The 12,633-nt window shown below is 40.6% G+C and overlaps 1 protein-coding gene across 1 annotated transcript in view; it reads right to left on the minus strand.

The window, feature by feature from the left end:
• Positions 1 to 12,633, minus strand: part of LOC132815198 (collagen alpha-1(XXI) chain-like) — a 114,287-nt gene that overhangs the window by 29,351 nt on the left and 72,303 nt on the right. Inside the window, exons 12-14 of the mRNA XM_060824013.1 lie at positions 8,981 to 9,025; positions 6,860 to 6,913; positions 451 to 504 (exon numbers count right to left, since the gene is read on the minus strand). Of these exons, the coding sequence (XP_060679996.1) occupies positions 451 to 504; positions 6,860 to 6,913; positions 8,981 to 9,025 (153 nt within the window). The remainder of the gene's footprint in view (positions 1 to 450; positions 505 to 6,859; positions 6,914 to 8,980; positions 9,026 to 12,633) is intronic.

The raw sequence follows: 12,633 nt of genomic DNA on the forward strand, positions 1-12,633 counted from the left end.
TAACCTGTACACCTTTGGACTGTGGGCGGAAACCCACACAGGCACTGTGAGAATGTGCAAACTCCACACAGACAGTCACCCGAGTCTGGAATCAAACCTGAGTCCCTGGCGCTGTGAAACAACATACTAACTACGGATCCACCATGTCACCCCCTTGGAGCATCCGAACGGACCATCTCTAGAGCAAAAGGTGTCTTTGCAAGAAGGATGACTCAGAGAGAGAAGGTTCAGACAGACAAAGGATTTCTTCAAGCATAATCCCGTATTGTTTCATTCTTATTTGACTTTAATTTCCCTATCTACTTGTAATGACTTGATGCCAGTGGAAGAAACAAAATCTCTGTTTTATGGTTTTTGGGCCATCCGTGTGCTCAAATCTCACATTACATTTCCATTGTAATAGGAAATCGTCCATCGCAGAGAGTGATTTAAAAAAAACCTTCACAGTACCGTTGGCCCTGGTCGTCCATCACGCCCAGGTGACCCCTGATGTCCTTGCTTACCCTGTAAAGAATTAAACGAGTATGATTAGTTGTCCAAACATTTTCAATATGAATTATCAGTATTCAGTTGCAAGTTCATCACCACCCCCAAACTTACCTGGGTTCTTTTGCCCTTTCTGGTTAACCCATTTTCCCATGGGGTGATGGAACAATGCTGGACTGATGTTAAACTTGAGCAGATGCAGAAAGGATTTACAAGGAATGTTGCTGGGGTTGGAGGTTTTGAGCTATAGGGACAGGCTGGAGCTATTTTCCCTGGAGCGTCGGAGGGTGAAGGGGTGACCTTATAGAGGTTTATAAAACCATGACAGGCATGGATAGTGTAAATAAACAAGATCTTTTTCCAGGGTTGGGGAATCCAAAACTGCATGGCATAAGTTTAAGGTTAGAGAGGAAAGATTCAAAAGGACCTAATAGGCAACTTTTTCAGGCAGAGGGTGGTGTGTGTATGGAGGAAATAATGGAAGTGGGTACAATTACAATATTTAAAGGGCATCTGATTGGTACATGAATAGGAAATGTTGAGAGAGATGGGGGCCCATCTGCCGGCAAGTGGGACTAGGTTGCTTTGGGATATCTGGTAATCATGGGCGAGTTAGACCGAAGGGTATGCTTCCATGTTGTGCAACTGTATGACTCTATGACAGGGTGGATGGGGTTTGGGATGAGCTGTAGACAATGATCTCTCTCAAATAAACAGCCAAGCCAATGTCCAAATGGTTGGTGAAAATGGGCTCCAAATGTGATTCCTAAACCATAGTTGCGCCTGCCTGATTCATTCAAGGATGTTGGCTCCCCATGGACTACACAAATCTCCTGGCTGACAGCAGTTTGACAGGGCATTGTGCCCAAACATGCAGGGTGGATTTCTACCCTTGAAAATTTAAGATTTTTTTTGTTTAAATTAGGTGGATACCTTACAATATATCCAGATTTCCCAGAGTCCAAACCCTTTTGCTGCTTCTATTCAAACAATGAAATGACAACCACCTGATGAAGGAGCAGCGCTCCAAAAGCTAGTGCTTCCAAATAAACCTGTTGGACTATAACCTGGCGTTGTGTGATTTTTAACTTTGTACACCCCGGTCTAACACCGGCATCTCCAAATCATGACTGAAATAAGCACATTCCCATTATCAAACAAGGTCACCTCTATTATAAAATCAAAATAATGTGAATGCTGGAATTCTGAAACAAAATAAGAAAATGTCAGAGAAACCTTTTGGTAACTGGAAGGTTTTCATCTCAATAAATCATCTTGCTCCCAGGTTAACATTTCTGTCATGGGCCTGCTGCAGTGAAGCTCAGCACAAACAGCTCCTCGTTTTCCTCTTGCTTTATGTTCTTCAGGACTCAACATTAAGTTTAACAACTTCGCAGCATGGCATCTGTCCTCCAGTTTCAATACAGCTGCCTGCTCCCACCCCATTCTTACAGCAGGACCAATTTCCACTTCTCACCCATTTTCATTCATTTACATCTCTATTTCTCTTTTGTCACCATTTGCATTCCCTTTGTCTTTTGCCATGGGCCCCCTCAATCATTATCTGCTCCACTCACTCCTACTCCACCTCTGTCAATAGCATGAATACTACCATTTTCCAGTAGCTATCTGTTCTGATGAAGAGTCATATTGGACTCAAAACATCAACTCTGTTTCTCTCTGCACAAATGGTGCCAGACCTGCTGAGTTTCTTCAGTATTTTTTGTATTTGGGTCAGTTGTATCACAAATCCTCGCCTATATAAATAACTCCTGTAGAAATTTGATTTGTGTTCTGTGATTAATATAAATTCTTCTTGTTGCAGAAGTGGTAAAACAGAGGCCTCTAAAGCTCACAGCATAGGAATTGATGCCAATGAAAGTACAAATAAATTTGTTGGCCAGTACTACTTCCCCCGACAACACCCACCTCCTCAATTTCAGTCCTTTCTCTGCTGAAGACACTAAAGTCTTTAACATTCATTTCATATAACTTGGATGACCCTCTTGTTGACTGAAGAGGCCCAGATGATGAAAAACAAGCTGTTCAAATATTTATCCTTCTATGAAAAAGACTATTTTTTACAAAAAGGAAAAGGCTATTTCATGAAAGCCTTGAGCTAGATATGACTGAATGGCTGTCGTTTATTTGGCCACAAAGGAAATAATGAAAAACGTCAAAGAGGCAGCCTTTGGTGTGTTGACTGGCTGGTTCTTTAGATGACTGTTTAGGTCCCCATCATGTTTCATTGGTTAAATCAGGTGAAATACAAACCCATGCATTCACCATCCATGCTTATTGTGGCCAATTGCCCATACATTGCACAAATGGTGAGCAGCATTTGCCATTAAAGGAATCAATTATGAAGGTGCCATTTATAACATGTTAAGTGGTCTGACATTTCGAGAAGTTCAAGCAGCTTTGGTCAGCTCTTCCCATCTTATTAAAATGCAATTACACTACTGAGAGGCCAGTACGTAAATGTTAACTGAATTTTCTGCCTCCCCTTTTGTGCATTCTGCAAGATTAGTCAAGCAATTCTCTGCCATCCACCCCCAGCGGTCCATCTTGAGATCTCTGTACCTCCTTTAGGTCCTTATTGCTCGCTGCTATTCTGCCATCCGTAATGGCTTAACAGCCGCATTTCTTGGCAGGATTTGGATACTGACCAGGACGCTGCACTGGGAGTAGCCAAGACAATTTAAACCCCACCTCTTATACCCCTGGGGATTGGGCTGCTGGTCATTGTGGACAACAAACTACAAATGGACGAAATGGTGCATAATATATCACTTTCTTCCTATCAATGCTGGAATCCTGGCCATTGAGCACTTGAGAATGACTTTTGAGTTGACTGGCACTCCAGCACTGACTATTGTTACTTGCCCTAAGCAGGAAACAGGCACTCATATCAAAGTATTTGCAGGTCTCTCCTAGATGAATATGTTTTGGCCTTTGCGAGAATTTTATTTCTGGAAAGAGTTGAGCACTCTTTTTTAATTAAATCGATGTGGTTTTACCATTGACAAACCCATTCTACGTGATCAGGACTGGAGCTGTAATGTGAACACTCGGTCACTGGAAACTTTTGAAGTTGTTTAGCCACCTTTTTCTGAAATGTAGGGAACCTGCTGTGAATAGACTGCCCTCATTAAGCTGCACGATTTTGGAGTGTAACTAGTCCCATGAATGGAATATTCTCTAGACGCTGAAAAACATCATGTTAATAATCTCATAATAAGGCCAAGCCATATGACCACCTCCAACTTTGCCCTGCTGAGTAATTTGGATGGTTATTAAACTTAGGAAGTGTGCGTTCAAAAATTTGAAAAAGTATCGCCACCACAATCAATACTGTCAATACAGTTTGGAACTTGATCTCCACATGTCTGAAGATTACATACCATTAGTCCCCGTAATGACCAATTCAGCTTCAATGACTCAATCACTGCCTATTGGATGTGAGTTACTGCAGCAACTATGTCATCAACAAAGAATACAACATTACTTATGATGACATCAGCCAGCTCACAGCTAGTGGGGAAAATATGAGGCTGGGCACATGTTACCAAACATTTACTGTGATGAAAAACATAAAACTCCATTTATATTACCTGAGATTCAAGTTTTCTTCTAAGATCTACACCTAATCCAAAAATATATACTTACCGCTGCATCAGGAAAACAACTAACAAAATCAAAGACCCCTCCTACCCCGGTTAGACTCTCTTTCATTCTCTTCCATTGGGCAGAAGATATTAAGGTTCATACATACATATCAACAGCTTCTTCCACCTTGTTATAAGACATTTGACTGGAGCTTTTTAATGAGAAAGTTGATCTCTCTCTGCACTTCTCAGCAGGTGTACCATTATATTCTGCACCCTGTCTGTTACCCTGATGTACTTGTATAGTATGCTCTGCCCGTTGTAACACAACATTTTGCAGCATACCTTGGTACACATGACAATAATAAATCAAATCAAATGAAAAAACAAAATTGAGGGGAATATGTCACAGTGTTTCAACAATGAGCCACAGACAAGTAAAAGCTTCGCAAATGTGAAGTTTTTATTTTCTGGAACCTCACAGAGTACTCTTGGACTAATTTTTATCAAGGTCTTAATATTCCTTTGTGGCCAATTCGGGGTTTGTTAAGAGAGAAATATAGGGTTTGGAGCTTTCGCACAAAGATCTAAGAAATCTGTTGGAAATTCCTGCATGAGTGCTGAAATCCCGTCCACCTCATCCAAGTTAGATTTAAGCAAAGCTTAAATATTACATTCTTCATGTCTGCTCCTGATCACTTGTGGCTTGTCTCACTAATTGAACACATGCAAGGAGATTAGTTGCAAGAATGTGTTAGACTTTAATGGGCTTCCTTCTTGACTTAATGTTAATAGATGACACACTACCTTGCAACCTTAAATTTAAATCTACCTCCATATTTCTCTCTTTCTGGTGTCTCCATTCCTTCTCCTCAAAGAAATTCAGCACAGGAGAGACGAATGTTGATTTCACTGGGAATTTCACTTTGCTTCATTGAAGATGAAAGGAAGGTGAGGGTGAGTCCTCAGAGATGCCAGAGGTGTTGAGAAACATCTGGTAAACAGTCTACCATAAACAATGAGTGCGGAACCTGTGCTACCTTTGAGGTGCTCATGGTAGATCTGGAATCTTTTTCCACTAGAGGACGTCACTATAATCCTCAACCATTATGTCTCCAGGTCCCCTGAGAGGGCATGAAATCATATCCCTCAATTGGTTGTATAATGTAAAATCACAAAGGTGAAAAATATATGGTTCTCCCAAACAGGACTCTATCACTCTCAACTACCCACCTGGATGTAAAGACTAGATTAAACTGGTGAGTCATATGAATCATTGGCATCAATGTTATAGTGGGAGATGACGGCCTAGTGGTATTATTGCTGGGCTGTTAATCCAGAGACCTAGGTAATGTTCTGGGGACCAGGTTCAAGTCCTGTTGTGGTAGATAGTGGAATTAGAATTCAATCAAAAGCTGGAATTAAGAGTCAAATGATGACCATGAATCCATTGCTGATTGTCAACAAAAAAGCCCATCTTGTTCATTAATGTTCTTTTGGGAAGAAACTGCCATCCTTACCTGGTCCGGCCTACATTTGACTCCAGACTCTCAACTAATGTGTTTAACTCGTAATGGGGATGGTCAATAAGCCAGCGACAAAATCATCCTATACATGAATAAAAAAGGAGTGGTTGGGGTCGGGAGCTTCTTGCCCATTTGGAAATTTTACAGAGGGTGGGGAGGGGTTGGACTTTCTATAGGCCCTTGGGCCATTAAATTAGCCATTTAAGGGCATTACCCATTCCCGTTATTAATTTATTTGTGGTGGGGGGGATGGCCATGCCATACGGGCTGGTGTTGGGCATGTGCTTAGGGTCTATGGAGCACACCTTACTGTGCCCGAGTCTATCGGAGGCAACTCCATCTTTTCCCTCCACACTTCAAAGCCATACTGCCAACTTTACTGTCCTTCAGCCCGGCCTCTCAAACCTTCTTCATTCCCCCACTTCCCTCCATCCTCATCACTGGGAACTGCCAGCTTGATCCAGTGAAACCTTAGATTTAACATTGTGTCCGTTCTCACCTTCAACAGGACAGGCTGCTTCCCAAGCCTGAACACCACTCCTGCCTCACACTGAAGGGACAACACAATTGCAGCTATCCAGTCAGCTGCCAGCTCCCTAACATGGGACGTCTATTTGAGAAAAGGGGGAGAAAGTTTCACCCTAAAGCAATTATTGTTGCTCCGATTGTTAAAGCAGTGTAGGCAGCTGCTGGTATCATGGGTGGGTCCCCCTCCCCCCCAACCACACTTTTGTGGGTTGAATCAGGAGCTGGAGAGCTGGCAGGAACAACAGAGCCCAGGAAAATCGAACCAAGTCATTATCACAGAACAAAATCATTCAATGTTTCCAACCCTGAGTTGGCTCTCTGCCTGATTACTTGATTAAGTCTGGGATAACCAGATTTTCAATCTGTCAGGGAATCAAGTGATATGGGGAATGGCAAGAACATGGAGTTGAATTCCAAGATCAACCACGGTCGTGTTACATGATAGAACATGCTCAGCTGGCCTGTGTGAGGGGTGCATTCATGAACATCTGAACACATGCTTTATTTTCTAAAACAGATTTGATTTGTAACTCCTCACCATTTTATGATTTCTCAATTTCAAAGGCTAAGGAAGAATAAATGCATTGTCTATTGTGTGATACAGTAGTATTTCTGGTGAAATAAAATTTTACTTCTTTCTCCTTCCAGCTTGTGGCTGGTGGAAATGTGGGGGCGGATTTTATTTTAAAATAGAGAAAGATGATCACTCACCGGTATCCCAGGTGGCCCTTCAGCTCCCTTTTGACCAATCATTCCTTTTTGTCCCTTGAAAGAAATGGTTACAATTTGACAAAACCATATTTATTCATAATCTAACCCCTAAAGTCCATGAAATATCACTACCCCAGGAAGTGGTCTTTCCTTTGACATGTGACCACAGAGTTTCCTAAAGTTGTGCGCCATGCTAGGCAAAATGAATAGAGAAAACCATCAAGCAATAAAGCATCCCTAAGGAGTTCTGAAAAACAATGCAGGCCTTCTTTGGAAGCCTTTATCTACAAATAATCTACAAATACAAGTGGCTAATTCACTATGGTATCTTTCAGACTACTATTGTGCTCATGCTTGAGGAATACTTACTAAAATGTTTAGCCTGTCATGTCAGAGACTGTTTTCAGAAAGTAACAATACCTATCTTACCTATATTCAAAAAGTAACAATACCCATCTTTCTTATTTATTTCCCTATTGAATGACAAACCTTTAAAAATGCAGTCAATATCTTTTGGCGTTTTACACTTGACATTATTTTGACTTCAGTGTCATCAGTCAACTGGTAACGATAAGTTCCCCCTCCTTCATGGGACGTAGTAATTAGGCCAACATTGAATGAATCCGGGATTCATTCTTGCACCTGTGAAAATTTGCAAGCTCAATGGTAAGAGACCTCATCTGCTCTGGCCTCGTATAAAACACCATCACAGAAAAAAAGTTTTACTTTTCATTTAAACTCGATCACCTGTCAACCCTATCCTAAAATTCACAGCCAAAAAGTTCAGTAGACTTGGGTGGCTGTCCTGGGAACAATTGGATTGTGAAGAATGTTGTCATTTGGAGACTGTTAAAGATCCAACTGGGTAGCCATTTTTATTTTTTTTCATTATCTGCATCAGCCGAAGTTAAGCTAAAACAATATGATTGGAAGAGAAGGTCACCATGGTTAAGTTACTACCTAAATAACTCTATACATACACAGTGTGAATTGGATACGGTTTGATAGGAAGATTAGGAACTGCAAATGGGTTAGGGCTAGGGTTAAGTTCTCCTGGTCTATCAGCCCTGCAGTGTTGGAAGAGGAATGTGTATGGCGCTGGCATTGGTTATGACCCAGTACTGCCATACATGTCCATCTCTGAAGTAGAGAATGACAGAATGATTAAAAGCAGCTAGAATTAAAAGGGAAAATGCCAAGGCATCTTTGACCTTCCTAGTCATCACTTTTTCTGCTTCCGCACTGTCTCCAGTGCCCTGGCAATGTAAAACACCAAGGAACACAGTGTTAGATGACCCTCTTCTGACTGGAGACAGTGGCGCCAGTTACATGTGGCCTTCCCCTATGCGCAAATGGAAAAGGCATATTTGTTGGAATAAAGCACTCAAGTTCAATGCTTCTTTCCTATGCTTTATTCCAACAATGAAGGTGTATGGGTAGTTTTTTTTATGTTTTATTTATCCTGTTTGTTTAATGATCCATAGGGAAAATGCATTGTCCTGGTAGCAATTGTAGCTAAAAAAAGGACATGTCTGAGCATTTGAGAATCATATGAAGATTTGGCAGTGCAATGTATTTGCTCTTTCTGTGATGACATGCCATGTGTTCTTAAGATTTACTTTTAACCAATGTTATAAAATCAAACCAAATGTCTTATGAGCATATTTCTTCCTCAACTACATCCAGATTTAGAACTCACTGAAGACATTGCTTACATTTTCCTGCTTCTGTTGAGGCTGCACTAATAATGTTTACTGTTGTGGACATCTCTTATGGCCTTTGAATTGAGCAGTTGCGTAGTTGCCTGGCTCTAATCACTGTATGAAGGCACTATTAGAGGGTGGCCTGCAGCCCTTTAAGAGCTGTTGATCACTGATAACCCATTCTGATTCCAGCCTGTACCTAGTTTACCATGAGCAATATGTAACAAGCCCTAGAACAGCATGATAATGGATTGAGCACCCATTATGCAACACTCAGCACAGTTCAACATAAGTTCATGCATTGCCCAAACAGCACTGGTTTAAGTAAACCTAGATTTGTTTCTCTTTATATGTGCGAATGTCACATGGACAATTAAACTCACACATGTATTAGATATAGTCAGGGGAGTATACCTACCTTGAGCCCTTGTAGACCTTGGGTTCCAGGAAGACCTTGAAAGCCCTGTAACAGTGAACAAATTCAATAATGACTTTCCATATAGTTGTTCAGAGGATGCTTTACCATTTTGGAGAGCTGCTGAGAAATTCAAAAACAGCAATACAATGACAGTTTTATCAGCATCACTGGGAACATTTTTACAATCAGGCCTCAAAGCAGGCAAGGAATCTTACTCAACTTGTTGGATGAGACTTCTGATAACTTTTGGCTACTTTAACACATTCAAAAGACATGCAACATGCAAAGCAACAGATAAAGAAGATTTGACCATTTTTGAAACAGCTCAGAATTTTTGAATCCTGGTTTGATTTTAATTCAAATGTGACAATTTGAGACAAACAGATTGATATTTTTGGAATTTCCCAGTTGTGCTTTAGTTTTCTCTCAAGTGATTTTTTTCCCATCAGTGTTCCAAAAGGGCACCACAAGAAAGCATACTTGCCTTTATGCCTCAGTCTGGTCAACTGGATAATGTACATGGGCTGGATTTTATTAGTTCGCTAGGGACCAAGTCTTAGTGTAGTGCAGAAAAGATTTACAGGAATGATTCTGGAGTGAGGGATTACGTAGGAAAGGTGGAGAAGCTATTGTTCTTCTTCTTAGCGAAGAGGATATTGAGAGGAGATTCAATAGAAGAGTTCAAAATCAAGACAGATCTAGACAGAGTACATAGAAACTGTCCCAATTTGAGAAAGGGAACCAGTGGGGAATAATACAAAATGCTTGACAAAACAACCAATGGCAATATGAAGAATTTTTTTGTGCAGCAAATCTTTAGGATCTGGAATACACCAGCAATATTTGAGAAGATATGTAGCACAGGTTGATGATAAGTATGTAAATTAGCTTGCTGAGTTTGAAGGTTTATTTTTAGACATTTCGTTACCATACTAGGTAACATCATCAGTGAGAGTCTCTGGGGAAGCGCTGGTGGTATGTCCCACCTCTCTATTTATAGGTCTTGGTTTCTTATGGTGGGTGATGTCATTGCCGTTTTTTTTTCAAGGGGATGTAGACAGGGTCTAAAGTGCTGTGTTTATTGAGTTCTGGTTAGAATGCCATGCCTCTAAGAATTCTCGTGCGTGTCTTTGTTTCACCTATTCTAGGATGTTGTGTTCTCCCAGTCAAAGTGGTGTCCTTCTTTGTCTGTATATACAGAAACTAGTGATAGTGGGTCATGTCTTTTGGTGGCCAGTTGGTGTTCATGTATCCTGGTGGCAGGTTTCCTGCTAGTTTGTCCAATGTAGTGTGTTTTACAGTTCTTGCATGGTATCTTGTAAATTATGTTAGTTTTGCTGGTTGAATCTAATGGATCTTTAAGGTTCACTAGACGCTGTTGAATTTTATGCCTGTCAGGATATTGTTGATGGTGTTGTATGTTTCTTCTAATTTGTTCCATAAAATTCACAAAAGAGGAGGAGAACGACAACAGGCTCCCATTCCTAGACGTGACAGTTGAACGTACTGTTAACAGAGTGCTTCAAACCAGTGTCTACAGAAAAACAACACACACAGACCAAATATTAACTTCAGAAGTAATCATCCCAACACCCACAAACATAGCTGCAATGAGGTACATCACACTGCAACACCCAGAAACTACAAAAGCAGAAGAAAAATATCTACATTATGTTTTCAAGAAAAACGGGTACCCAATAAATACAATCCACTGATTCCTCAGAAACAACCCCAAACAAAGCTGACACAACGCAACCAAAAACTATAACCACATTACCTTTTTTCAAAGATGTTTCAGAACTGACTTCCAGACAACTCAGACCCCTTGGCATCATGGTAGCCCACAAACCTACCAACATACTTAAACAGTGACAAATGAACCTAAAGGATCCATTAGATACTACCAGCAAAACTAACATCATTTACAAAATACCATGCAAGAACTGCAAAAAACACTACATTGAACAAACTAGCAGGAAAATTGCCACCAGGATACATGAACACCAACTGGCCACCAATTGACATGATCCACTATCACATACAAAGAAGGACACCACTTTGACTGGGAGAACACACACATTCTAGGACAGGCAAAACAAAGATGCGCATGAGAATTCTTAGAGGCATGGCATTCTAACCACAATTCCATTAATAAATATATCGATTTAGACCCATCTAACTTCCCTTGAAAAAAAAAGAACCGGCAATGACATCACCCACCTTAAGAAACCAGGACCTATAAATAGAGAAGAGGAATTGACGTTTCGGGCATGAGCCCTTCTTCAGGAATGAAGAAGGGCTCATGCCCGAAACGTCGACTCTCCTTCTCCTTGGATGCTGCCTGACCTGCTGCGTTTTTCCAGCAACACATTTTCAGCTCTGATCTCCAGCATCTGCAGTCCTCACTTTCTCCTGTAAATAGAGAGGCAGGACACACCACCAGCGCTTCACCGAAGACTGTCACTGATGATGTTACCTAATATGGTAATGAAACGTCTAAAAACAAACCTTCAAGCTCAATGAGCTAACTTACATACTTATCTGGAATACACTGCTCAAGAGACTCATGAAGACAGATTTAATAATAATTTAAAAAGTAAACTGGATAAACACCTAAATAGAATAAATTTGCTGGGTTATGGGAAAGACAGGGCATGAGTTGCATTGGCAGAAAAGCAGCATGAATGTAACATTCCAAATGGTCCCCTGTTCTCCAGTTCCATGATGTACTTTTTCATCTGGGGGAGCCATAGCTAGAATTGATGAGGAAAGTGGATCTTGGCAAAACCCCTGCCTGGCATGGGTAAGCAAAGGCTAGTTGTTTTTGGTTACCATGTGTAGGTAAGCAGTGGAAATAGCACCAAAGTGTCCTGTTACAGTAATGAGGAGCCCCTTCCCTGGACAACCCCTGCAAACTTCAAATGGATCACCACTGGAGGGCACTGATGAGCAAAATCCCAGTGAAACCACGGAAACTTAACTCCTGGATTTTCAACTCTAATTCTTTGGCCTGCAATTGAAACAACATTTTTAAAACTCATTGGGTTGGACTTCACTGACAGAAAGGAACAGATGACAACGGTTGTTCATTCTCCTTGCACTTACCTATTATCTGCATATTCTGTACAGAGCTGAAATAGTGTCACACACTCTACCGGGGATCAGCAATGCAAGCAACTGCCTGCATCCTAAAAACCACTCAGACTAAACAATTAGTAGTGAGTAGAGTCTGAAGAAGGAAATACTAAAATATTTAAGTTAATGTTAAGTCAGTTACAAAAAAAATTAACCAGAGAGCAAAAGACAGATAGCTTTGAGAGAATGAAATAAGAGGCAGAAAGAAAAAGCATATAAAGAAAATCTCCAACAAGAATTGAAAGAATGAGATTCCATCTTTGTCAAGTTAATTTTCAGTGCAAGAATGGCTGTGCAATATTCGTTAAAACTTAGCACACTACTCAACATTAATTGCATTAAAATGGACAAGAGTCCAATTTTCCAGTGAATTAGTAAGTAAATGTCAATACCTTTCTATATACCTCAGTGCAGCATTGCTCAGCTATGTTATGATATGAAAAATAGATAGCATATGACATATTTTTGCATTTTGTTGCACAATTGGTCATTGAAAGTTGCAATTTAATAATGATGAG

This window comes from Hemiscyllium ocellatum, chromosome 4 (assembly GCF_020745735.1).
Source record: "Hemiscyllium ocellatum isolate sHemOce1 chromosome 4, sHemOce1.pat.X.cur, whole genome shotgun sequence".
NCBI classification, from domain to species: domain Eukaryota; kingdom Metazoa; phylum Chordata; class Chondrichthyes; order Orectolobiformes; family Hemiscylliidae; genus Hemiscyllium; species Hemiscyllium ocellatum.